General features: G+C 36.4%; 4 protein-coding genes across 10 annotated transcripts in view; 2 read left to right on the top strand and 2 right to left on the bottom strand.

Moving 5' to 3' along the window:
* Positions 1 to 2317: 2317 nt before the first annotated feature.
* Positions 2318 to 4386, bottom strand: LOC145911100 (PCNA-associated factor-like). Its single transcript, XM_082998352.1, has 5 exons — positions 4281 to 4386; positions 3987 to 4055; positions 3761 to 3888; positions 3017 to 3180; positions 2318 to 2689 (listed from the first exon to the last, which is right to left on the bottom strand). Exons 1-5 carry the CDS (start codon positions 4321 to 4323, stop codon positions 2656 to 2658), a joined length of 438 nt encoding a protein of 145 aa, XP_082854478.1. The 5' UTR covers positions 4324 to 4386; the 3' UTR covers positions 2318 to 2655.
* Positions 4387 to 5340: 954 nt separating this feature from the next.
* Positions 5341 to 5954, top strand: LOC145911493 (uncharacterized). Its single transcript, XM_082998864.1, has one exon. The coding sequence runs from the start codon at positions 5369 to 5371 to the stop codon at positions 5918 to 5920; it is 552 nt and encodes a 183-aa protein (XP_082854990.1). The 5' UTR covers positions 5341 to 5368; the 3' UTR covers positions 5921 to 5954.
* A 1362-nt stretch (positions 5955 to 7316) lies between these two features.
* LOC145887723 (uncharacterized) lies at positions 7317 to 17999 on the top strand. Of its 2 annotated transcripts, none has more exons than XM_082978917.1 (18): positions 7317 to 7541; positions 8364 to 8582; positions 8893 to 9063; positions 9331 to 9468; positions 9693 to 9872; positions 10203 to 10333; positions 11100 to 11259; positions 11447 to 11545; positions 11679 to 11821; positions 12082 to 12298; positions 12632 to 12765; positions 13027 to 13214; positions 13601 to 13960; positions 14089 to 14231; positions 14342 to 14450; positions 14639 to 16150; positions 16328 to 16479; positions 16640 to 17999. In XM_082978917.1, the coding sequence occupies exons 1-18, from the start codon at positions 7437 to 7439 to the stop codon at positions 16871 to 16873; spliced, it is 4395 nt and encodes a 1464-aa protein (XP_082835043.1). In that variant the 5' UTR covers positions 7317 to 7436; the 3' UTR covers positions 16874 to 17999. The 2 variants fall into 2 exon arrangements, with proteins under 2 accessions (XP_082835043.1, XP_082835044.1); XM_082978918.1 differs by having other exon boundaries at positions 14642 to 16150.
* Positions 18000 to 18615: 616 nt separating this feature from the next.
* Positions 18616 to 27008, bottom strand: part of LOC145887733 (kelch-like protein 12) — a 62786-nt gene continuing 54393 nt past the window's right edge. The window contains exons 3-13 of one of the 6 annotated variants that reach the window (XM_082978936.1): positions 26412 to 26565; positions 24453 to 24670; positions 24013 to 24156; positions 23850 to 23955; positions 22568 to 22659; positions 22144 to 22324; positions 21730 to 21873; positions 21016 to 21162; positions 20315 to 20429; positions 19257 to 20252; positions 18616 to 19054 (exon numbers count right to left, since the gene is read on the bottom strand). In XM_082978936.1, the coding sequence (XP_082835062.1) occupies positions 20404 to 20429; positions 21016 to 21162; positions 21730 to 21873; positions 22144 to 22324; positions 22568 to 22659; positions 23850 to 23955; positions 24013 to 24156; positions 24453 to 24670; positions 26412 to 26565 (1212 nt within the window). In that variant the 3' untranslated portion in view covers positions 18616 to 19054; positions 19257 to 20252; positions 20315 to 20403. Of the gene's footprint in view, positions 19055 to 19256; positions 20805 to 21015; positions 21163 to 21729; positions 21874 to 22143; positions 22325 to 22567; positions 22660 to 23849; positions 23956 to 24012; positions 24157 to 24452; positions 24671 to 26411; positions 26566 to 27008 lie in introns of all 6 variants that reach the window. The other 5 variants (XM_082978934.1, XM_082978937.1, XM_082978935.1 and 2 more) reach the window with 5 other exon arrangements.

Here is a 27008-nt window from a genome sequence, read left to right on the forward strand (position 1 = left end):
TAAAAAAAACTCATTTTCTGCGATTATGTCGTAACAGTCTCATAACTTCTGTGACGCAATAATGTTAGTGTACCGTAGTATTTACCGATATCGTGAAAAAAGAATTCTCAATATTTTCCGACAGTAGGTTTAAACAGTTCACAAACTTAATTTGACGTTCGTCACATACACGGTTGCCCTAGACAAAACGTCATGAATTTTCCGGTTGTGACGTATCAATCGACACTGTTAAATAACAAATACTTATTTAGCAACATCCGATTTGTCGGCTAGAAAAACTATTTTGAAAGGATTTATCAGAAAATTAGCAGCAACGTTGATTCGAGAATTAGTTATGGAATATTTTGCTTACATGTGACGTCACCGTCAGTATTGACCTTTGGGAGGACAGACAGCCGGTAAATCGACCTCTCCTCGCATCATCTTCAACGGACAAACATTCCCAGATCACCGACACCCAGATTAGTTTGGTTGCCTGGCAAACACCGCACGCGTTGCTACGATACGACCAGATGTTGAACACGGTACTGTCGGTCTGTACCACATTGCATGAACGGCTTCTACTGAGTTTGGTTCAGGGGCCCTTGTGACTGCTCTCCCCCCCCACTCGTTGGGCCTGCGACAGTCAACTTTTGGTATGGTGTCTTCTTAGCTAACTTTCCATCGTGTAAAGCTTTCTTCCAACATCTTACATACATCCTGACAGACTGTGCCTTGCAATGATTCCGAAACTATTGGAATGCAAATTTTACAATGATGAAAACCACAATCTCGGAAAACTCTTTTCCGGAGCAATATTCGAAAAAGCAAGTTGACACTTGTTACGTCATAAAACTTTGCCCATGTGCGGTTTGTTTGATTTTAAATTCCGACAAGATTTGCAAACAACAACTTTATTGCGCGTATCGTTCCGCCCCAGTAAGCACACACCATCTATAAAAGTAACATAGTTGACAAATCAACTTTCCAACGTAGAGGCGCATGTTTGTCAAAATTTCTCTGGTCTGGAATTTCCCTCTGATCCAGTTCCAGTGTTTCTCAATCTTTATTCCAGACGTAGCCTAGTTTTTTTGTGGTCAAAAAGTCCTTCATAACGTTATTTTGCTGTATACGCTTTAAACGTTTCCGTTGCTTCAATGAATTTTACCCAATTTTGTTCTGTAATCCCAAACCCCGGATTTTCCATCACACGAATACAAAAGTAAATTCCCTGTATTTTACTGAGTATATTTGCTTACATTTTGTTTTATGTCGAGTCACGGTCTTAAGTTTTAAGCAGGACAAAAAAAACGATTCCTGTTGTGTCTGCTCTTGCATACGTGTGTGTCTGAAAGTTTAAAGGCATTTTGATGACGTAGTTAAACACAGGGATGGAATAATTCGGAATTCTTACTCCAACTTCTGCAATAAATCCCAAAGTTGGTTTCACAACGTTTTTATTTCATAAATTCCGTTCATGTTTAAATACATCATCAGCATCGGTTAAAATATAAACGCGGCTCTATCACTTGTTTGTTTGTGGTTTTTAAACAAAAACGAAAACCTGTGAGAAACCGCGGTTGGTAGAACGCAGTTTGTCTGGAGTTTGTTTGACCTCCGGTTTTTGAGCCGCATTTCACGCACGAATTATTGTGAAATCGACATTGAGATTCACGGGGCCCCAAAGCCCACAAATTGTTGTAACATGATCTCATAATTAAAATAAGGGTCGGACGGATGACTAACCCTGGCTTTTGTTTAAACATGGCGAGTATGACGTACACGGTGTCAACAGCACAAGTTTTCATGGCAATAACTTTCAGTGAACAGTGAGCATAGCATGGTCTGACACACATGAAATATTTGAGAATTAAATAAGTCAGTTGGGCAAAGTATTTCTTCTTAAACAACTGACATGAAATTGCCGAAATCGACTCAATCTGATAATGTAAGTTGGGTAAACAGCGGTTAACCACATAAAGATTTACATGGACAAAATGCCTGGCTAATTGTGGTTGGTCTGAACCCTACAGGGCGGTGTTGTGACTGTATGTATACAACATATCACCGTACTCACAAACGCCACCATGCGGTTGTGCAAACAATTAACTTCCTCATTCTTGAGGGCGCGAAGTAGTTTGTGACCACAATTTTATTGAATGGTTTCTGGCAAAATTCCCAGGTACATTAACTGCTGTTTTCAAACGAGATTTAGGCCCTGATGTAAACCAACCAAACACACCAGACTTTTACTTGTGTTTGTACTCAACAAAAATTGGAAACGCAAACTCAGCAAAACAATGTACACTGAAAAACCCACACTGGACAATTTCCGATGAAAGTCAATATTTGGGCCATAATAAATCTTAAAAAAATGCACAGTTAGTATAAAAAACTTCTTTACATTATATAGCTTTCATGTCATACAAAAGGTAATTAACCCGGCATTTGTAAAAATACAACCATTCCAAGATTAACATTAGATGCACTTTGTATTAATATGTTGTCTGATAACATACAGAACCACATGTGTTACTTGCAATCATCACCAACTTTCAAAAGGAAATGTCGGCGTTAAACTTGTGTCATTAGAAAGTTTTGACCCAAAAGGCAACAACTTTGTTTCATTAGAAAGTTTTGACCCAAATTCCACTTCAGCTATGCAAAGCTGATTCATCATGAGCTCTCATCGTCAGAATCCGACTCAATTCTGGACATAAAATATGACACTGTTGTTGAAAATTATTGAGATTCAGGAAAAATCACCTGAACATATTGTTCAAATTTACACAATACAGTTTTAGACGTATATATTCACTGCACTGCATCTTTCAAACTTAGGCAGGAATGCTACTCCAACCAAACTGCTGGTCATACGCATTATGATAACATTCCACACCAATGATATTTCTCATAACAAACTTTTTTAAAGCAAGCCTTGACATTCATTGTACAGCTTCAAAATGACTTTATTGTATTGCAGAAAAAAGGCCAGCAGAATTTTAATGTAAGATTAAACCATACTTGAGATACTTACAAAACTCTGCGTCTTTTTGGTTTCCCGTTTGAAATTCCCGAAGGACCGGGTTGCTCTTCTTCAATAGGGGAATTCCCAACTTCTGCTTCGGGGTTCTTGTTTTCTTTATCGTCGTGGAAATGTTCACAAGATGTTGTAGCTTGAACTTCGTCACTCGGACGATCCTTTTGGATGCACAACAAATCACAAACAAAAAACAATTTACACCAGGGCTTTTGCTTCCAACCCCTTTGAAGTTGTGAAGAGATTACATGACATAACAGTATTACCATGTTCTTGCATAGCATGCTTTACATGACACAGCATATTTGATTTAGATTTTTTGTGGCAGGTATTTGTTATAAATTGACTGAAAAACTCTTAGGGGTTGGAATTTATGAAATAGTAAATGTTGTAATTTGTGTGACATCGACTGTTTGCGACCCATAACATTGGGCTTGTAACCACTAGTTTTGGGAGCCCTGTTTACAATAAAACTTAAATACAACAGATAATTGAAACATATAATTATGATAATTCTGCAGTATGCAGGTGACTGGTGATGATTTATCTTGCTTCTACAGTTTAGCTAAGCAAAAGATTACAAAATGGTGATATCGCCATTTGTATGTGCAAAAATGAACAGTAGATCCAGAAATAAATGCAATAAATGGTGTAAAAGGTACGTTAACCATCAATTAAAGGATGTTTTACAAAGTAGATTTGAAACTAACTTCAGCAATTATCCAAAAAATTAAAAATTACTTTCGGTTCTTCCATTTTATCCTGATTTCTTGGTGCCGTTGTGAAAAAGTTTGCAATCGGTTTCTGCCAAGTAGGGGTCGGCCTCGCACAAACGGGGTTTCCCCCAATACTCTTGTCTTTCTTCCCGGCTGAATATACAAGGAATTTATTGATGGTAGACACATGCAAGCCAATATATTGGGACACAAGCTTTGTTAAATCAACAAGAGATGGATTTGTCACTAACATGGTGAACTGAAGTCAGCTGATGTTCGTGGAGCACTTAAGGATTTCCGTGGGGCTTTCTCCGCTGCAACTGTAACAGTATGCTTTTAAAGGTATTGTATGTAGAAATAAGTTTATGTACTTTTCATCACAATTTCTGACATAAAATAACGCAGGGATATAAAAAATAACAGCGAAAAGTTTTCTTTGTTTAAATAAAATGTCGCAGAGGCGGGGGCAAAGATGAGTTTAAGTTTTTCATAAAATAAATAACATTAATTTCAAAGTGTTAAATTCACAACTTATTTGCACCAACCTCTGACAGATGCTGATCCTACACTAGCTTTTGTGCGAACCATGATGCTTACAACACTAAATTAATCAAAAAAGTTTACCAAGCTTCTGCAATTTGCCAAAACATTATTTAGCAAAACTATGATAAAATTGCAAAAACCTTCGCCTCGTCACGAGGGAAGTCAACAACCGATCAGCTGATCGCCATTTCCCGCGCTTAACGCATCAGTGAACATCGAACCGCGAAATTTTTTCTGCTTAACCGAGTTACCAGGGAATTTCCCTAAACGTAGCCTTTTGACGTAAAAGGGAAAGTAATTTTTAAATCTTTTTTTTTTTAATTTTCAATCTTTACGTTGATTAATATATGCGGCACGTTTTTGCCGGTTTGCTTTTGCAATGTCAGTTGGAAAATGCTTGGCATTTTAACTTTAAAGACATCCGACTCCAACCGAGAAATATAATTTAACAGGAACTGCATGATTTTTAAAAACATGAAACGTAAGTTTTAAGATTTCAACATAGGCATAAAAGCCTGGACAACTACAGCTGAAGTTATGATTAAAAATCGCATTAAAAATGGCTGCCGGAAGTCATCCGCCAAACGCATTCCAATAAATTAAAATGATCCTTGACCACATTTTAAGCATAAACTAATATAAACATGCCTGACTATTTGACCAATTGATTTGTCAAAATAAGTAATTTCTAAGTAATCACGTCATACAAAATTTGATTGAATGACAATCTTAGAACATTTCAACTATAAGACACACGACGACCTGATTGCTGCCTGTTTGGAAATTTGGACTGAGCTGATAAACTGAAACAAACACAACTTCCAAGATGTTTATTAACGTGAGATTTAAAAGAAACACACCGGTATTTACATCAGAATACAATTCATAATTTTTAGTTTTGTTTCATTGAACTCAACACATTCAACATAGGTAATGGTAATTGTTTTACACAAAGGTCGATTGTAATCATTGTTGCGAAACAAAATATCGTTTCGACCAAGTCCGTAAACAATCATTATAAAGTTGCGCCACCAAGCGGGCGGTTAATAGTTGTTTGTTTAAATTCATTTTAAGCTAGGACGCCCCAAAAATGGTGTTGGAAAGCGAGGAGGGCGAGAATGTCGTCGTTCCTTTTGTCTCTGCGCGCGCAAAAAAAGGCGGGAAACGTAAAAAGCGCAAGGGCAAAAGGAAGGGCAAGCCCAAGTACAGAGACATGGTTATTCGGTCGGTGAAGTCTTTAAAGGAACCCAAGGGGTGCACTTACAACGCAATCGCCAAGTACATCGAGGAAAGGTATCACGTGAGAAACGACTTTGTACTAAAACACGTGGTCAACTGGCTCTGTCAGAAGAAAGTTCTTTCCAAGAAAGGTCTCAGAGTGAAGTTGACGGGGAAGTCCCTAAAACTTGGCAAACCTCTTCGTGGCAAAAGAAAGAAGAAGGGCCGAAAGTCAAGGAGGAAGAGGAAGGCACGAAAGTCTAAGAAATCCAAGAAGTCCAAGAAGAAGAAGAAGAAGAAGTCGAAGAAATCGAAAAAGAAGAGAAAGAGTCGACGTAAGAAGGGAAGAAAACCAAAGAAATCTCGAAAGTCGAGGAAATCAAGGAAGGGAAAGAAGAGAAATGCGAAACGAAGACGAAGATAATTCCTGACCTCCCCACACCGAATAAACCAAAAAACACCCTTTTTCTATTGCGTCATTTTTTACATTTAGGACAAATCATGTGCAAAAATTACGTTGCGTCGTGCTGCTTTACTTATTTAATAGATTTGGAAACGACGCGCAAATGCGGGGCCCGCTGCAAACGATGGCAGCTTTGCACTTATTCATGTCATTGAATAAACGCAGATGCACATTTCTGCTATGATTGGGGGCTTAAAATTTAAAAGCTGACACCGACGCAACAATAAGTTAATGCTAGTTCTCTTTGTTTCAAACACACTGGACGGTTCAATCAAATCAGAACCGACGCTTAAATAAATCCACCCCCCCCCCGCACGGGAAATTCCCCATGAAGGTCATCTATAGAAACTTTTCTGAAAAAAGAATTTTTGTGGGGACCGGCAAAAAACACAACATTCGAACTATTATACAAAACATTTTATTACTTGGTTTTTTAATTTATTTTTTCCAGGATATCCAAAATTAAAGTTATTGTTTACCAAATATTTTGTTACCGTTTTGCTCCCCGGTTAAAACAAAAACTTTTGTTTGGCTGGAGAAAAAAATCGGTGACGCGCGAAGTCAAACAATCGTTTGGATTATTGGATATTCCAGAATTGACGCGAAATGATTGTGAAAGGTGTTGTGTTCATTTAGGAGAGTCTGGTGTCTTGCTTTCGTGTTTAAACGCTTAAGGACATTAAGTTAAATGAAAATTAAGTTTGTCAATAAATGCTGACATTTTAATATTGTGATAAAGTTGTTTTGTTTACATTCTGATGTCATAAGTCAACATTTCTTCTGCCTTAAATCCAATACTTTACTTTAAATATTGATGGCTGGAATATGAAATAGATTTTGTCAAACTGGAATTTCTGCATAACCTGAAGTGGAGTTGTCAAGATTTTCTCAGCATGCAGTTTACTAATAAAAAAATTCCTTTTTATAGTAGGCTATATAAAATTAAATTTGTAATTTGCGCAGAGGATTTTTTCTGTTGCTGTTAAACAATCCACATGCTAGCTCGGTGATACCCAAGGAGGTAAACAATTTTAAAGTGTATCACTTCGTTGAATGTTACAAAGTAACCTAGGGGATGAAGTAACGAACATTTTGAGATCACTTTTTCAATTCGAACTATATCCGAAAATTACACAAAAGTGCTGGCGCACCACCTACATGCTGTCCACCAGTTGGAAAACACTGTGCTAGCCAATGCTTTTTTGTATTTTAATGTTTCCAACTTTTTTGTGCAGATTATCGATAAAGTTTTGCAAAAGTGCACAGCATTTTTTTTATCTGACTGTACTAATTTTTTCATCCACACAGTTTTTGCATCAACTTTTTTTTACTATGCAAAGTTTCTCCAAGCAGTAGTTTAAACAGTAGTTGGATTTATGTTGTCACTGTGCCACAAGATGAAAGGAGTGTTTTGTGTTGCCAAATGATCATGGGGTCATAGTACAAGAAATGGATTGTTAAGTAAAATTTGTCTACAATGGAAAAATCAAACCAAACTTCTAAGGATGGAATAACTCGAAGGAAAAAGAATTATGCTGGATTCCAATATAGGAGAAGAGGCAAAGTCAACTGTTCAGTGCAGGTTTAAATAAATTCTTATTTGTTAATAAATAAATTCTATTTGGCATTGATCGTGACAAAAAAGGACACCAATTTTCAGTTTTAATCAATTGGGAAATGTGGGATATACAATGGAATGTGAAATGTTTAAAACCCTGACATGCTTAAGTGGACTGGACAAATCACAGCGACCTTTGTAATTATTTTGGGAATTGTCAGTAAATTTATGCCCATACTGAACCTCCAGCAAGAATGAGACAAAGTTGGTTGGAAGTAGAGGTTTAATAATCTTTTCCTAAAATATAACATAAATATGTCAGTGATTTGTAAAATTTTACACAAGCAGCAGAAAGTACTGCAGTCGCTGGTGGAATGTTTGTGTAAGCGTGCAGTAAACAGACTAGGAATTCGACTTTGAGTGACCCAAAATCAAGCTGTCATTGTTTCCCATTTTGTAACAACAATCACATTCCTTTCTTCAGCATGTCGTGCCCGTTACACCTCAAAACATTCCCATTGTTCTCGTAATTCAATCACCTGTCATTGTTTCTACTTGTTTGTGTGTTATATGACGTCTCTGTGTTTTGATAATTTAAATCTATTTCCTCAACGGATCCACTATGGCATTGTTTGATATGATACACTAAACTTTAATTTACTTTTACTTGTTGAAATGATTTATGAAACATTTGATCTAAAGCACTTGAATACAAGACATTTAAAAGATTTAAAAAAATATTTTGAATATTTAAAATGTAGCTTTCAACTTTAAATACAGTCCATTTCTGGTTCATTATGATTACCACAAGAGGTTGTTGTTAATGTAAGATTTATTATTTTTCAGTATTCCGCGGATTTACAACATGTGCTTGGTTTAACGTTGAAAAGCAATTGTTCGTTTGCGTGCGATTCAAACACATCGCTACTGGCCTACCCTGCGGGTTGTGTTATAGTCTTGCACAACCCAAGAAATGACCGACAACAATTCATATTTAATCCTGGACAGAAGACAATCACTTGTTTGAAGTTCTCTTGCGACGGCAACTTTATTGCCACGGGGGAGGTAGAGAATTAGATTGTTCATTGGCTGGGGAATTTATTCTCCATATGTCTGTCTCGACATAAAAGCGAAATACATTTTTACGATTTTAATTCTGTTTGACAAATCTGTTGCCAACAGTTTTCTATTGTGATTGGTTAAAACTGTCAAATAAATTTTTTTCTGAACATTTTTTTATCTAAGACTTAAGTTATTGTCAAACACACAAGCATGACTTGGAACAGTGATAATTTATATTTCCAACTCATCATTTCATTGCTTAATCATTTAGAATGAATGTTACTATTTACTTGTGACAAACAAATATTTGCAGAGTGGCCACCAACCGTGCGTCCGAGTGTTCTCAGTGTTGGACAGGAATCAGGTTTCATCTGTTCCCTCTCACAAGTACGGTGTGTCGTGCGTTGCATTTTCTCCAAACTCCAAATATGTTATCTCGATTGGATACCAACATGACAATGTCATTAATGTGTGGGACTGGAAGGTGTGTTAATGTTTCCCTATTTGTGTACATAACACCAACAATTTGGTCATGTTTAAAGTTCACCCACTTTTAAACTAACTTATTCAGTAACACTTGTTATTTTTCCTGTTTGAAATAAAAATATGTTTTATTTATTTGAAATTTTTTTTTCGATAAAATAATCTTCACAATCAGTGAATGTCATTTATTTGAACGCAGATCACATGTAATTTTCCACTGTTGGGGCCCTTCAGATTTTACAATCCTAACAAACTTGTTATGTTTTAGCGTAACGTGATAGCTGCGTCCAACAAAGTATCAACAAAAGTTAAATCTGTTGCGTTTTCGGAGTGCAGTAATTACTTCGTCACAGTCGGAAACAGACATGTTAAGTTCTGGTATTTGGAAAAAGCTTCTACACCAGATGTGAGTTTGCTGTTAATCATTGTTGTAAACAATACTTAGAAATATTTAGAAATATAAAAATATTTCTTAGAACACTTATTTATGAAAATATAATTAAATTGCTGCATAGTATCTAAATGCACTACAGATGAAGAGGCCACTAAATGATTAGATTATTTCCTTCCGAATGCAAATCCCTTAGGACCATTTCATATCATTTGGCTAACTACAATTAACTTGCACAGAATTGTACGGTGCCATTAAAAGGTCGATCAGCCATACTGGAGACTCTTCGAAACCACATGTTTTGTGATGTTGTGTGCGGAGTTGGGTCAGATTCCCAGATGACGTTCGCAATATCGAAATCTGGACTTCTCTGTCAATTTAACGCAAAACGAACCATTGCCCGACATATCGAACTCAAGGTAGGTGTTTTTTTTCAACCCAACTTTCAGGAGACAGGAGTGCTCAAGATTTTTTTAGCAAATGTGATTTTGGTTAATACTTTATTTGAACAACGTAGAGAATCAAATTTATGCGACATTTTTAACTTTTGGTTTCACTCTGGGCTGCATTCAGTGTTTGCAGTCTTTGTTCAAGTTGGGTAAATTTTATTGCCCAGTGTAAACATGGTAAATATTTAACTGCAAACAACCAATAAATAAACCTGGTGAAAACCTTTCCCCTACTTCATTTAATCAAATTCAGACATTCTTTTTAGCATCTAAATCTTTGTGTTTCACTGTTTGTTGTAGAGTGGCTCTGGAAGAACAATTTGTGTGGTAAACGACATGATTTTGTGTGGATGTGGAAATGGATTTGTTTATATATTTTCTGCCAACAACCTTGAGTTAATCACCGAAATAAGCCCACCCAATATTGTAAAGTAAGTAAGTTTTGGATTTACAACTGTTTTGTTCAACAAATACAAGCATGTCAATATGCTGGGATATATTATTCCAAGGCAATCACGTTTTTTTAAACAGTTTTTTATTGTAAGTACAATCATATCCATATGTGTTATGTCATGACAATCACACTTTTTTCATTCAAATAATTGACTTTATTTTTTGTTAACAAATGTTCGTGTACCATTGGTTGAATAAGACAATAGTTTTGTTGTCAGCTTTTTCATTATAAGTAAGTTCACAACAATCCAATAAAGCTTCCCTAAATCTCATTTAATCCAGCCTTGGATCAAGTCTGTGACATAGACAATCCCCTTTATGACATCACATGAAATCCCATTGTTATCCTCCCTGCAATTTATAGCGGGCTGTGATTACAAAGCATTGTTGAGAGCTCCACCTTGTGTACACAACTCCTGTATAATAAGTGCCCTCGTAAGTTAAGAGAGGGAATACTTAGTGCTTGACTCTCTGTGATCGCTTGATGTTGTTCCCCATCACAAATAATCTTTCTGTTTAAACAAAGTTGTTGTTGTTTGGTAAACACTGACCACTGTTTAAACTTTTGCAACGATCATGGACACACAAATATGATATATGGCATTTAATATTGCACAATGCAAGTGTATAAGTTGTCCGTGTTTCTCCATAAAACAAGTTACCCCTGCTTAATTCAAAAGTTTTGATGTTTATAAATAAATACATCTCATGGAATTTAACCACAGAAAAATTTCTTTGTCACAGTGGACATGAAGTTTTTGCGATGGCAATTGATGTTTACAACATGTGGCTCCACCTAGTGTTCTCGGACCACACACTCATGATAAGTGATGTGATGAATCTTCACGAACCACATATTAGTTCATTGTCACAATTCCACAGTTCATGCGTTTCGGATGTGAAGGTAGTTTTGAATGAATATTATCAACTTTAAGTTGTTACGATTTAATTTTGCCATGAAGGAAATTATTTACAACAAATTTGGTGCTGAATAACTTGATTCTTACCTGGTACCCACATAACCACCAAGCTTAACCATGTGGTCAGTTTATCAATTGTTGTTAGTTTGTTATTATTACGCAACATTGTAGATGATTCCGGATGAGTCAGCAGTTTTATCTAAGGATTCTTTTCTAACTTGTTCCAATGATGGAACTGTAAGAATTTGGAAGATTGAAGAAAAAAAATGTGTAAGTGTTAAAGTAACCACATTAAAGATTGGAACATTGGTCGATTTTTTATCCCGTATTTGCTTGTGTCCTTTATAAAACGGCGAATTAAATGAATATTCAAACGGGGATTTTACAAGTTTTTATTGACCAGATTCTGCAAAAACTTATTCATCTGGAAGGTTCCACAGAGAGACAGAGTGACCTTGAAAACTCAGCCAAGGTCGAAGCAAGGTCAATTTGTATAAGACATGATGCAAAGCATGTTGCTATTGGTGATAGAAAGGGAAACATACAGTGAGTTTTGAAAAAGTCGCTATTTATAGTTTATATGTCTGAGGCCGAAACAGTGGCCATCTGTCTACAGCTATCAGAGTTAAAATAGTTCGTTTTATGAAGTTTGTAATTTACTGCAACAACATTTAGTTTTCATTTTCCTCGGTATGTTTACTGTGATATTTAAAACAGTATTTGAAATATCACATTTGTGTCTTGGTACAGAATGAACATTGTTAAATGTTTTGTATTAGCATCAGTTTTGAACAAATTGCTTTTAGTGTTTACGACCTGGACGTATTTGAGAGAATATCATTCATACCAACACACGATGGCGACATACTGTCCATGGATTATTCTCGTTGTGGAACGATGCTCGCGAGTGCAAGTCGTGACCGATGTGTTCACATGTTTACGGGAGATTACGTTCCAACTCACACGATCGCCGACCATTCAGCTTCTGTCACTTCTGTTAAGTTTTCACATCGAGATAAGGAGGTAAGTTTTGATAAACATGGAATTCAATCTTAACATCTTCAAACATGCAGCACCTTTTTCCTAAATCATTACATCCTTGTTAATTATTATTAAACAAATCCATGCTTATGTTTATTAAAGTGATCCCACTCTTATCATGCTCACCTATTGTGCTGTTGCCAACATAAACATTTTAGTTTTTGCAACTATAAACTAGAGAATATAGTTTGACTTAGGTCTGTAAAGCAATCTTTTGTTTCTTGGACAACATGCAGTAAAATTAATAACCTTTACCTTGTGGACGTTTTTGCACTGAGCAAAACATTTAAAATGTTCGATATTTGTTTGTTTTAGGTTCGTTTGATGAGTTGTGGAGCCGACAAGTCGTTATATTTCTGTGCTGTTTTAAATAACTGTGGAAAGACTGAGATTAGCCGTGAACAACATTTTGTTGAAAAACATTCCATGGGAGATATGACAATTATAGAGTGAGTACCTTCATCATTTAATAATTCTGTCACATTTTGACCAATATTAGGGCACTTCCTGTGATATTATAATTGTGTTCATTATATTTTAAGCATAGAATTAGACTAAAAGGTATTAACTGACTTTGTGTTACCATTCATGCCATGGAGAAAATCAGTAAACAAGAAAATATTGTCCAAACACATTTAGGTGGAATTTAAAATAATTTTTGCGTTAAATGGAAGTTTATTTTAAACCGGTTTGATTTCTATTATTTTCAGTGATTCCGTTATTGTCGCTTGCGGCTCCAACTTAAGTGAGTACGACATTTTTGGAGCGAGACTGAAGCGCAGTTTCCGTGGCAACGAGGCAAGTTCCACGATACTCCGGGTTGCCACTGACAACCAGGGCACTCTTCTTGCAACATCGTGTCTCGACAAGAATATTTATCTTCTGGCATACATGACAGGTGACGCAGAACTTTTATGTTGTAGAAATGTTTCTTATTGAATCCAACCCACTTTTTCAAAACCTTTCGTAATGTATGAAGTCTTTCAGCAATTTTAACTTGAATTATTTATGTTTGTAAATTAGATGAAACGCTTTTGGATTAATGCATATTTAATGCATATAAGTTGACATAAATATTTTATTGAAAAAATTCACTTCAAATTCTTCTTGTCAAAGAAAATATTCCCCAAATATTTGCTGTCACTAAAATGTGATGTTTTGATGCTACTTCTATCCTATATATTACATGGATATCTTATCAACAATACTCACCCAACCTAAGCAGTGACCTGGCTCAACTATAACGGAACCAAGATTGTTTTAAACTATTGAGAATATGTTTAGGTGAATGTGTTTGTGTGATTAACGGTCACTCAGAAGTTGCCGTGTCGTTAGCATTTGATAATGACTCACATCTGATATCAACGTCAGCCGATAGCTGCATATTTGTATGGAATCTCAGCCACCGGGTGGCAGAAGACACACGTCAATTACCCAAATTATCGAACACTCCGTCAGAGGTGTCAACACCAGAATCGGATTTAAATAAAACTTCATATTTTGGGACGCACGATGATTTTAACGTTGATATCAACAACGAAATTTCAACGGAAACTCCTCCATCAGTCGCCGATGATTTAATTTCGTTTGCCGACGATTTTGTGTCAGGAAGTCCATCGTCATTAACATTTGACAACTACGCAGGTTTGGAATTTAAATATTTCTGGTATAAAACTAAGTGTTGTCATTGTATTGATTTCATGTAAGTGTTGTTGCATAATACTTTTATCAAAAACAACAAAATTTTCTTTTACATTTCTTTGTCCTTTCAGACGCCGAACGGGGTTCAAAATCTGCTGAATCAATGTTGCCTGCGTGGGTGACTAAGCATTTATCAAGTGATGACTCAGCATTACTCAGCAGTAAACCTTCTCCAGCACTTGGAAAGTGGGGGGATAAACTTCACAAGGAAAAGGTTTCAGTTTTCAAATGTTTTCTTTCGGTGCTCATTTAATATTTTGTTTCACGTTCACTTTATGATGATTTTTATGTTTCAAGTTGTCATAAAAGCTTATTTCTTTGAAGATTTGTGAAGAAATTGAGAATCTTGCCCAGGTTCGAGATTTACTTTCCACTGTCAGTTCGTACGATGATGAGAGCGTGGTTTCAGAACTCTGTCATGATATTGATCTTGGTGAGTGTTGTATCAACTTTTATGATACCGTTTCACATGATAAACCTTCATTATGTGTAACCTTTGTTATGATACAGTTACATACGATTCACTCAAACAGAGCAAAAGTTTACATGAAAGCTTCTTGTGATGTAACAGTAGGTTAATCACAGATATATTTGCATCAACAGTTATATTTTTATTCCAAGAAGAGAAAATTCATCCTCGAAGCGATGGAACTCCGGTGAACACCAATTTCTCCGATGAAGACGAAGTACACTTGTCGTCCACGGAGGATCATCATCTTAACACAACTTACACGAAAAACGATTTCATGGAACTCAAGAAAAATGAAAAACAAGAACTCGATTCAACTCAACTGAACGAGGAACTAAACAATGTCGATGATGAAGTTGGTGAAAAAATCTCAGATCAGATTTCACAAAATACAGAAACATTTGAAGTTTCCAACGATGATTTAATAGATGAAAAGGAAGTTTCCCAAACAAACTTTGCCGTCGTCTCAAAGATTTTGGATGAAAATGCTGCTTTGTGTAGAAAAATTGAAGAGGGTTTGGAACCGGTGGTTATCGAACCAAAAGTTTTTGCCCAAACTCCAGACATAACAAACTCTTTTGAGCATGTCGATATTCGAGCACTAATATTTTCAAAGTCACCAACTAAACCTGCTACAAGGGCAAGAAAAGATGACTCCATCAATCACTTTGACACTTCTAAAGTTACGAACCAGGAAAATTCTGATGAAAATAAAATTGAAAAACATAAAACTGTGGAAACAGAGGAAAATCGATCGGGAAACATCACTGACATTTCAACACAAAATGATAATTCCCAAGGAGGAAATCAAGGAATCAACTCAGATTTAAACCAAGCTGGTGAAAATCAAATCACGGAGTCACGATCGATCACAACACGGAATAAAGAAGAATTAACAAATACTTCATCTGAAAGTATGAAAAAAACTTACGTCTCAAAATCAGTTTTCAACATTAACTTGAGTCCCCGGCGGGAAATCCCCTCCAGCCCCTCTGTATCCAAGGAAGAAGAGTTGGATGTTGTTACATCCAGGCTGGTTGAGGAAGTGATCTCTGCTGCAGAATCCTCCTGTTATGAAGAATCTGAAGAGGAGGTTGCTGAACCGTCATCGGTTACAAGCAGCACAGCAAGCGAGGAGTTCAACAAACTTCCACCAACAAATATTGATGAAGAAAACCATGAACCAGACGACAAAACGCAGAAAAAAATTGATACATCAGTTGGTGGTGAAATTGTTATTTCTATGCAGAATGGACACATGCTGTCACCTAGTGACAGTAAAGATTGTTCTGTTAAGGAGACAAAAGAAAAACACGTTTCCGATGTTGTTGTTAAAGATGAACAAGTTATCGACAACATTGTATCAGAGGAAGAAAATAATGAGACGTTGGTTGCCAATGACAACCTGAATAAGCCACCAGATGAAGAAATATCTGAAAACAAAGAAGATTCCTCCGTTCTGTTGACGCCAACCAGCAAGAAACAAGCAATACCTCCTGCGTTTGCCGAACTCCTCGATAGTTTACGGAAGAAAAGAACACTGAAACTCCCCGTCAGTCCTCCGAAGACTCTTCAACTTAAAAAGAACTATGACCTGCCACATGGTGGTGCTGGAGAGTCTGGATATTCAACTGACGCAACTCTCAATTTCTTGGATAAAAATGGTGAATTTTGTTTGTGGGCCATGCACTTATTTAAAAGTTTTATTTATCGCCATGAAAACACATCCTAAAGTTCAAAAGCAAACCTGTGATGTGATTTGAAATGTTTTGTTGAAACTGATCAAGTTTAAGCTGATTGTTGACAGTTACCTGAAAGAATTTCTATGTTTGTGTTTACAGAGCAAAGTTTCGATAAAGATGAACTTGACCAAGAAACCAACAACAATTACATCAATGGTAACCATGGTGATGCAACATGTGAATGTGAAAAAGCAAGCGAGGATTTGTTGGCTGTTTTCAACCACGCGCAAGATGTTTACAACAAACAAAAGGTTACAAGTTCATCTTCTACATCAAACCTTGTAATTCTTAAGTATGGGAATCTCCCCGCAGTCTTTTGGGTAACAAATGCTTGGCATCTGATTTTTTTATTTTTCAGTATTGTTTTAACTCCTGTATGATCTTTTTAAGAGAAAAGTATTTTTTTCACAGTGCAATCCACTCAATGGAAATCATCATGGAGTGAAAAAACTTGCTGGAACATTCCGATCGATCCAGCAGAAGATATCTAACCTGAATCTTTCAACTCATATTTCTATGGAAATTTTAAACGATGATTCGCCGGTGGTTTCCCTGTTGCGAGAATACTCCGATCGTTTGGTAGATATCGTTCACACCCAAGTCACCAGTGGAAAGGTTTTGGAAAACCAAACAGACACACTGTGATGTCATAATAGGTCTGTGACATCTTCAAGGAATTGTGTGATATCGTCATGTTACTGCAAAATGTCTCCATTGATCTGTGATGTCATAATTGAACTGGTCAATGTCATTATGGTACTGTGTGAAGTTACAGAGGTACAGTGTGATGTCATTATTGAACTGTGTGATGTCATTATAGAACTGTGTGATGTCAATATGGAACTGTGTGATGTCACTATTGAGCTGTGTGATGTCATTCTAGAACTGTGTGATGTCAATATGGAACTGTGTGATGTCATTATTGAGCTGTGTGATGTCATATAGTTTCATCCATTTATCAGTCAATATATTCAACTCTAATTTCTCTTTCTTCTTGAGTTGATTTTCCTATAGATTTATTCAATTGTTAATTTCAGATGGTGGATAAGTATAGTATTATAATAACTGATTTTCTGATACTTGTGAACGAAGTAGGCGTTGATCTACCTCACAATCACATGTACCGACAACATGAACATTCTTTCATTCCTCTTGCTTATTTTCCAACATCTTTTTATGCCTTATTATATTTATGCAACATTGTATGTTATATTTTCTTGGTACTTTTCATGTTTGTTGCACGTTCGAAAGCAGTTAATTGATGCAAGATTTTTCATTGAACTTTAAATATTGGTGCTTAATAATAAGATAAAGTAAATAAACACAAAATTTATGTTGCTTCATGTTGTTGCGAAAAAATTTGCTTTACCTCCGAGTATCCTTGAGTCTTGAAACTGAATTCTACCAATAAGTTGAATCCATGAATATTACACATTGTTAACTGGTATCACCTTCATTTATAACCAATATTTGTTATAAATATGACTCGGGTTGAATTTATTATTGAGGTTGGATTGGGGAAGGCCATACTAGGATGTGAATATATTTGCTGCCTGTATCTATTAGCAGTGCCTTTTGTTGAATAAGTTCAATGTGTTTTTGTCCCCATGTGATAATGTAAAGTGTTATTGTGTAACGAACCTGAATCTGGTGTCTTGCAAACAAAACTTCTGTAAAACAAATCAATTGTTACTTTATTGTGAGTTAGTGTTTGGTTGCATATGATTATGGTTTAACACTGTTGAGAAATATACTGTGTTCCAGTGTCACTCTTCACATCAAATATCTTACAACTTTCTACAATAAATAAACTTTCTATGGAAACAAATATGTGTCCACAGTTGTTGTGAAACACAATCACGTTGAAAAATAAATGTGTTTGATTGGCAACATGTTGATTAAACAAACGCAATTTGACTGTGACCCACTTTCACTTGATTTCCCCACGGGGAATCACCTACGTGATGTGGGGGTGATGGTTTGAGGCCGGCCGTGCGAACAAATATTCAACTATTCAAGACGAGGACGCGAATACATGACGCAGGTGAGATATTAGGACTGAAACCTCACCTCACACTTTCATGTAGTTTGCAAAATTAACACAACCCATGATGTTATTAACCAAAGTCCAACATATTCTGGCTTCAGAACCACAACTTTCACGAATTAATTCCCGTTACGTCACCCAGGGTTATAATCCCACAACTCATCTTCTGCTACCACTGCTCAACTACATACAACCTTCATGTTGTGATTTACCCTCGTTTGTAAGAAGTGACCACTTAATACTTTATACTGGTGTAACGTTGCAACTATGCTTTGTAGGCAATTTTGAAAGCAACACCCCATATAAGGAAGTGCATGCATTTACTCGGACTTTGCAGCAATCACGTGTTTGTTTTTATTCTAAAGAAAAACAAAAGTTCACAAATAACAGAATTGTGAAGAAACGCAGATTCAGCACAAAATCAACAAAGATCAGTTTCAACTAATGATGGAAAATGTTTACAAACACACGAAGTAAAATCACTCACATCAAACATTAAAGTGTGTAAAAATTACAGTTTGTATCACAGACAAAACATACAGAAAAAACTACAAAAATATAAAATTTGCATAAATCGATATTTTGGACAAAAACATTCATTTCAGCATCTTTGCTGGTGATCAATCTCAGTTAAATATCAACTACACCCAAATATGGAAACATATTAAACAGCAACAACAGTCGCCCAGTTAACTGGTTTGTCAAGATCAAAAGCATGTGTCCAGACATCTGAGGTTGGATCGTAAACTTCAACTGATGTCAGTCCTCTAACCAAGTTTCTATAAAACAAACATCATACAGTTTCATGAATCAGACACACAACAAACCCAGGTAAGTTTTCTACAACATTTTGTCGTCAGTATTTTATAAGTTTGCTCACTAAACCGTTTGAAAGCAAACAAAATAACGCACACTCGTGTAACTGGAATGGAAAAAACGGGAAACAATGGACTATAGTGACGTCATAATAGCAATTCTTACCATCCACCCACAACATAAATCCTCCCATCAATAACACAAGCAGAGTGATAGCAACGAGGATTTAGGAGAGGAGAAACATATTTCCATTTGTTGACTCTAGGTTCGTATTCTTCAACTGTTTGCAGGAAGCGGTGTTTCTAAAATGCACAATGTCGCTAATGCCGCTAATGCCCGCTTATGTAGCTAATGCCGCTAATGCCGCTAATGCCCGCTTATGCCCCCTTGTGTGGCTAATGACGCTATTGCCCGCTAATGCCAGCTTATGTAGCTAATGCCCGCTTATGTAGCTAATGCCCGCTTATGTAGCTAATGTAGCTAATGTAGCTAATGCAGCTAATGCAGCTAATGTTGCTAATGTCGCTTATGTAGCTAATGTAGCTGATGCCGCTAATGTCGCTAATGCCGCTAATGTCACATTGGCTCCTTCAGCTATATTAGCGACATTAGCGTCATTAGCGCCATTGGCTACACATAAGCGGGCATTAGCTACAGAAGCGGGCATTAGCTACAAAAGCTGGCATTAGCTACATAAGCGGGCATTAGCGGCATTAGCGACATTAGCGGCATTAGCTACATAAGCGGGCATTAGCTACATAAGCGGGCCTAAGCGGCATTAGCTACATAAGCGGGCCTTAGCGGCATTAGCTACATAAGCGGGCCTTAGCGGCATTAGCTACAAAAGCTGGCATTAGCTACATAAGCGGGCATTAGCGTCATTAGCGCCATTGGCTACACATAAGCGGGCATTAGCTACATAAGCTGGCATTAGCGGCATTAGCGGGCATTAGCTACATAAGCGGGCATTAGCGGCATTAGCGACATAAGCGGGCATTAGCTACATAAGCAGGCATTAGCGGCATTAGCGACATAAGCGGGCATTAGCGGCATTAGCGACATTAGCGACATTAGCGACATTAGCGGCATTAGCTACATAAGCGGGCATTAGCGCCATTGTGCATTTTAGAAACACCCGCAGGAAGTCACGACCACCACCTCCTGTCAGATTTAAAGTAAAACTTTTTATTGTTTTTAGGTTAATACTTTATAGTTATATCTACCAGTTTTTATGTTTAGGATTCTTTGATAGCAACGAGGATTTAGGAGAGGAGAAACATATTTCCATTTGTTGACTCTAGGTTCGTATTCTTCAACTGTTTGCAGGAAGCGGTGTTTCTAAAATGCACAATGTCGCAAATGCCGCTAATGCCCGCTTATGTAGCTAATGCCGCTAATGCCGCTAATGTCGCTAATGCCGCTAATGCCCGCTTATGTAGCTAATGCCGCTAATGCCGCTAATGCCCCCTTGTGTGGCTAATGACGCTATTGCCCGCTAATGCCAGCTTATGTAGCTAATGCCCGCTTATGTAGCTAATGCCCGCTTATGTAGCTAATGTAGCTAATGTAGCTAATGCAGCTAATGCAGCTAATGTTGCTAATGTCGCTTATGTAGCTAATGTAGCTGATGCCGCTAATGTCGCTAATGCCGCTAATGTCACATTGGCTCCTTCATTGGCTCCAACACCCGCAGGAAGCCACGACCCCAACCTCCTGTCAGATTTAAAGTAAAACTTTTTATTGTTTTTAGGTTAATACTTTATAGTTATATCTACCAGTTTTTATGTTTAGGATTCTTTTCAGGAAACTCCATTATATTTATCACGTGATACATTTACCGGTGACGAATATGAATTTGTATTTCATAATATTTACATAAAAACCACTTACTGTTAATTTTATTGCTTAACTTTTCATCACTAACCAATTGCATAGATCTTCCCTTTAATTTCCTCACATGCTAAATTCCTTCTTGCTTCATTGAGAGAAGCGATTTTTGTGGAGGTTCCAACACGAACATCGCGGAATTCACATGATTGTAAGGGTTGTCCGCCCACAGAAAACAAAATATCTGAAGAAATTTCCAAATCGCTTGTGTTAATATTCATTGTGACGTCATATTACGATTATGTTGCAATGTTACGTAACAAGCAATGAGGTAAGCTATGCGTTTCTTAACGTACAAATAAGAGATCAGTTTTAAATCGATGTTTACAATAAAGTTAAGCAATATAACGGTTGATATTCATACAGCAAAGAACTCAGTAAATCTGCAGATAATTATTTTACACAATGCTGATTTTTCACAAAAGTTTATGAAGTTGAGTGACGTCATCAGTAATTTGTGACCAAAGTGAGAAAAAAGGTTTTACTTTGTAAAAAAACACATAATTTTCATGCAGTTTTTTGTAGGTTTTAGGTCAGTATTTCTCAATATTTTCATGTCACAGAATATTTCTGTCCAATTAAATTTCTATGACCTCAGATTGAAGCAAACATCTTGTGGGTTTACATGGAATATTTGTGTGGATTAAGTGAGTGAATATTGTTGGGGTAAAAAGTTTAAACTGACTGATTTACATCTGGGTCCAGTAATGGGATTATTCTTTCACACAAATGAACTCAGATGTATTCTTACTGCCAATTGAACACATTCCATGTCCACATCTTGGTTGTAACATGTCAAAGCCTTTTCTCCATAAGCCTTCATTGACGAAATAAAGTAAACTTGATGTAAATGGTTTGAAATCTCCACCTTGACCCCCGGTCAGGTATATGACCTCTACAACATGCATTTAATAAGATCCAGGTTGTGTAACAATTATCTAAACTATTGCTTTTGAGACATTTTGACCTTAATTAACTGTTTACAATTACATTCCTCTTACTTGACGAACTACAGAAATTAAGCTGCTGATCAATGCTAAATTAAGGTTTACTTGGTGGAGCTTTAGAAAAGATGAAAATCCATGTTTGCGCTAATTACACCAAAACAGTAGCTTGAGACATCGCATTACATTATGTAAATCTCTAATGCGTTACAGCAACCAACCTCCAACAACAGCAGATGCAGCAAAACGTCGACCTTCCGACAAATCAGCAATTTTTACCCAGTTTTTACTTTCCTCCAAATTCAACATCTCACAACTTTGTGTTGGACCATCTCCACCCATTACATAAACATTTTCACCAAATTTGGCTGAAGTTGAGTTCACTCTGTCTGTGATCATTTTCTAAACAAATTTGGATGAGGATGAAACAAAAGTGCAGACAATATTGTTTTTATGTAATTTAGCTTAATAACCATCATTGTGTAATTTGTTCCTGACAAATTGTGACGGTTGTAGTTTACTAAACATTTTATGTCCTGCATAATTTACTGCAGAGTTTTATTGCTTCCAGAAGCAAATACCAAGTATATGAAACAAACCCATGGTTAAATAAGCAAACCATATGACAGCAAGCAATGTACATACTGGGTAATGTTCATGTTGTTTTGTGGTAACATTCCATTTCACACAATCTTGATTACAATTATTGCCACCAATGAGAAGAAATCCTGACAAATCTGCAACATAAACATGGGTTGTTATGGTTTTTGCTTGTGTAAAACAAATAATTATGGTGATAACAATAGAAACATGTTTCCTTTGGGAAAAGCTAATTTTAGCGTTTTTTTTTTGTTTTTGGCCAATTGTTTTTTAAATGAATCCATTTTAAGTAGTACTTCTTTTTGGTGAAGCCAGTGTACCCAGTGTAGACTTAGTTTAAGTATTCGATCACAGTCTCACAAATAGTAACTTGTTGGTTGTTTAATGTACCTAGACTTGCAGATCTCATACTATATTATTGTGAATGTCCAAGTAGTTGCCATGTGCAAAGGTTCAGTGAAGCTTTAAGTTATGGGAGAATAATTTCTGTGAGGGTTTATGTAATGGACAGAACTGAGCATGATTTCTGTGGGTTTACTTGCTGCACTCATGCGTTAAAACTTATCTCCTGTTTGGGTTGTGTGCATAGGCGCCTAGTCCGGGGGGGGGCAGGGGGGGCGGCGCCCCCCAGGTTTCTAAAAAAAAACGAGTGGCTTTTACGCGCGTCTGTCCGCACCATGTAACTCGTCGCATTCGTAACGTTCAAAGAAAAAAGACCTAAAAACAATGTGTTTCTTACACGACGTACACAAAACATGTTGACCTACTTTCGGTTACGTAACTGACATCGGTTGTTGCAACGTCAGTCTCGCAGTATGATATGCCAACTGGTACTTATTGGTTGTGTCGTAGACCGATCTCGTGCGTTCATCGTTAACGTCGCCCTTATGGTTAATACGCCTCATGCATTGAAATTCAAACACAGTTTTTCGATACTTGATGAGGTCATAGTAACAAATTATGACGTCATAATATAGCCGCCCCCCCCTGGAAAAATGAAAACTAGGCTCCTATGGTAGTGTGCGTGCTTGTAATGTTGAGTTAGTGTATCCATTGCAATCTAGACAATTGTACTTTATTTTAATGCCTTCTTGGCTGTGATAAGGTGCATTCTTTTTGAATAAGGTGGAGCCGTGAGGCATTTAGTTTTAAATCGTGTTTATTCTAGTTTTATTTATCTGTTTGCTGTGAAACTGCAAATTGGAATAAAAGGTTGAGAATTGCACGCATATAAAAAAGTACACGGCAATTAAGGATCTGTATCCTACAGTTGGTGTAAATATGGTGGATGTAACATATTGCTGTGAATATTGAATAAATCTTCCACCTTTTTTGATGGAACTTGCTTTTCCACTTGTTTCTGGTTCATCATATTGTTTCAATACAGTATCCATGACTGCATGACAACATTCATTGTTACGTCTCACAAGAGGCTGAAAATTTAAACCATGTTGACTCGATCCAAAAAAATCAACTTTAAACCAATTTACTTCATTTTTAATTGTGGTTGCAACAAACTGAGTGGAAATAGATGAAAGATCAAGTTGTGAGAAAAGATTCACAAACAAATCCTCTCGATGGGAAGGATTGAAATTGACCCATCGAACCATTCCAGTAAAAACAGCTTCTTCCATCTTCATTCAACAAATTATATGTAATAACAAGCTAAGTGTTGCTTAAATATATTATTAAGAATGTTATCAAATACTGTACTAAATACTCCATCTTTATTTGAACATGTATGTTCTACAATGTCAGGAAATGTTGTGATTTCATAAAATGTTAAAAAAATTGTTCAATGTCAGTCTCTGTATGTGTAAGGTTGTGCAACTTTTGAATTTTAAACAAATGCCAAAGTGAAACACAAAATGCCACCATATACCACTATCCAAACCATTACAAATAAGGAATACAAATTACTCATAATTACCCCTTTGTTTCTAAGCTTGATGATTGCAGACATATCACCAACATCAAGTTGCATGAAATCATCATGTTGTACAACTGTTGCAATGTTATCAACAATCATTTGGTTTGTTTTCTTTTCCACATCAGCAAGATTGTATCGAGTAGCATAAGCTCTTAACTTCAAACAGTTGTCGGTTGAAATCATTTCAAGGATGACTCGACAACAAAACGACTTCAAATCTGAAAAAGCAAAACCATGTTATTCCAAATTTAATTGCAGATATTTCCGTTAAGTATGAATCGAACAATATATGCCAGACATTGGCACCCAACCAGAGAAAAAAATCAAATTTCCACAAATGTTAATGATAACATATATTTGCACAATGCATTATCCCTTGTGAAAGCAGTGTTGCTAGGTAGTGGCCACATGCAAAGAAATATCCTGGGTCTCCACGTGGACTGGTAAGTCATATTATGTTAAGCATTTATGTTTTGGTGTTTACAAATTAGCAGAAAATGGTGCAAATGATGTTTTTTTGTGACTTGTGGAAGCAAATGTTTAAATGTTGTGATGCTGAAACATTTTATCAATGAGATTACTTGATACTTTTCTCTTAATGTCTCTAGTAACCGTGCTGTCTTACTTTATTACAGTTTAAGAATGTTCAAATGGGATTTCGTTATCATTGTGAATGTATGGTTCCCATAGCAATAATATTTACAAAGCTTTCACGTTACCACTCTATAGACTAAGGTATGGAAATCTACCCAGTGAGATTGTATAAGTTACACTGGTGTGCACAAACAAAATTCCAGATAAAATGAATAGTTAAAACAGTGACTAAGGTATGGAAGCCTACCCAGTGAGATTGTATAAGTTACACTGGTGTGCACAAACAAAATTCCAGACACTATGAATAGTTAAAACAGTGAGCGTTGTCAATGGATCTAGATAAGCAGGTTAATGCAGCCATTGCTTGCCGGAGAGGGTCAACTATACAAAACCAATCACACAACTTTATCCAGTCATCCCATCAGCACAATATTCAAAGCAATCAATCCACCCCTCATATTCCTTGCACACTCTAAAGGTATTAGGTACACCATGAATCCATGTTTGACACAACTACCATCCTGTACACCAACACAAGCACAATCAAGTTACGTCAGTCACTTACATTCTACTATTATAACGTTTAATGAACAGCACATTAAGTTGGATGGACAAAAACCTGTTTTTCACACACTGAAACATGCAGAGTCACCTGGAATATGTTTGAGTGCTTATCATAAGGTGATACTACAATACACGTCAACTACTTTTTGAAACAACTCAGTCAAATTTTCCAGCAAAAACCGATAATGCACCGTTGCTATTCATGAAGCAACTATAATAGAGTTTGGACAAGTCCTATAGGGTTCATAGTTGGGTCTGAATATTTCCTTTTTAAGTTGATTTTTGTGACTTCTCTACATTCGCCCTAAGGTTTCGTCGTGGTTCACTGCACAGTCATAAAATCAACATTATGCAGGTCCAAAGACATTTTTTTCTTTTTTTTGAGCCTATTTTATATACCTGTATGTAGCAGTTCTGTGAACTTTTTATTGCATAATACATATATCTAAATTAAATAAATATCTACAAATCTGGGTTTTATTATGACTGTCGAACATTGCACAGAAGTGCATGCTTAAGTTGATTCAGGTACAGATCAAATCTTACGAGACAAAACACTTATATTCTGCCAAAAACATTTCCACAAATGTTGGCATTCTTTTTAATACAGGAAAGTGTAATGATTTAATTTGTTGTTGCTCATGGACAAAAAAAATTGCTGTTAGGATTTTAAAATCACTTTTTTTATGAGATTTGGTTTCAACAACAATATTTATGTGGATAACATTCTTGCATTGTCGAGTTATGCTGGATGTACAGGTTGTGTTAAACCACCTAATGACATATATGATGTTTGCATACCTTCTATATGTGTATAATCAGCATCTTCCAACACTTCCAACACATTTTTCTCTGTTACTTCAATATCACCAGTGTAAATATAATCCAATACACTTTCCAGTCTTTTGGGTGGAATATTGTCAACCTTGATGAAGTTGGAATATTTCTCGCGCATCTATAAGAAAACAAAGTTAACCAATCACAACCCACAACCAATCAAATATTTCTATACATGGAAATATTACATACTAAGTATTAAGTGTCAACATGTGTGAGTTGTGAAGTGTTGGAAGACGTCACACTTACATATATTATTGACGTCACACTTACATACGAATATATTCGGGTTCGCACGAATAATGTTTCTATTTATTCGGATTCGCACGAACCCGAATCTTTTTCCATTTGGCACATCCCTACATGCAATATGGTGAAGAAAAATGTGAAGCAATAATTGGCAAACCCTGATTAAGAAAATAAGAATTCAAACTGAAAGTCTTTAAATATGGATTGCCCCATGACCTCATATGTATATAATGCTAATACGAATATATACAAGTAAGTATACATGTTACAACTGTGACAAATGATAAAAATAAACAAACATAGCTTTTGGCA

The sequence above is a fragment of the Ascidia mentula genome, chromosome 1 (assembly GCF_947561715.1).
Source record: "Ascidia mentula chromosome 1, kaAscMent1.1, whole genome shotgun sequence".
Taxonomy (NCBI): domain Eukaryota; kingdom Metazoa; phylum Chordata; class Ascidiacea; order Phlebobranchia; family Ascidiidae; genus Ascidia; species Ascidia mentula.

Bases quoted from the DNA above. Each gene is read 5' to 3' on its own strand.
- LOC145911100 (XM_082998352.1), bottom strand. From the start codon at position 4,323: ATGGTTCGCACAAAAGCTAGTGTAGGATCAGCATCTGTCAGAG. The intron at 3,889-3,986 runs GTTAGTGACAAA...TTGTATATTCAG, and splicing joins AGCTGACTTCAGTTCACCAT to CCGGGAAGAAAGACAAGAGT. The intron at 3,181-3,760 runs GTAATTTTTAAT...TGCATCCAAAAG, and splicing joins ATAAAATGGAAGAACCGAAA to GATCGTCCGAGTGACGAAGT.
- LOC145911493 (XM_082998864.1), top strand. From the start codon at position 5,369: ATGGTGTTGGAAAGCGAGGAGGGCGAGAATGTCGTCGTTCCTTTTGTC.
- LOC145887723 (XM_082978917.1), top strand. From the start codon at position 7,437: ATGGAAAAATCAAACCAAACTTCTAAGGATGGAATAACTCGAAGGAAA. The intron at 9,469-9,692 runs GTGAGTTTGCTG...TAACTTGCACAG, and splicing joins AAAAAGCTTCTACACCAGAT to AATTGTACGGTGCCATTAAA. The intron at 11,546-11,678 runs GTAAGTGTTAAA...TTTATTGACCAG, and splicing joins AGATTGAAGAAAAAAAATGT to ATTCTGCAAAAACTTATTCA.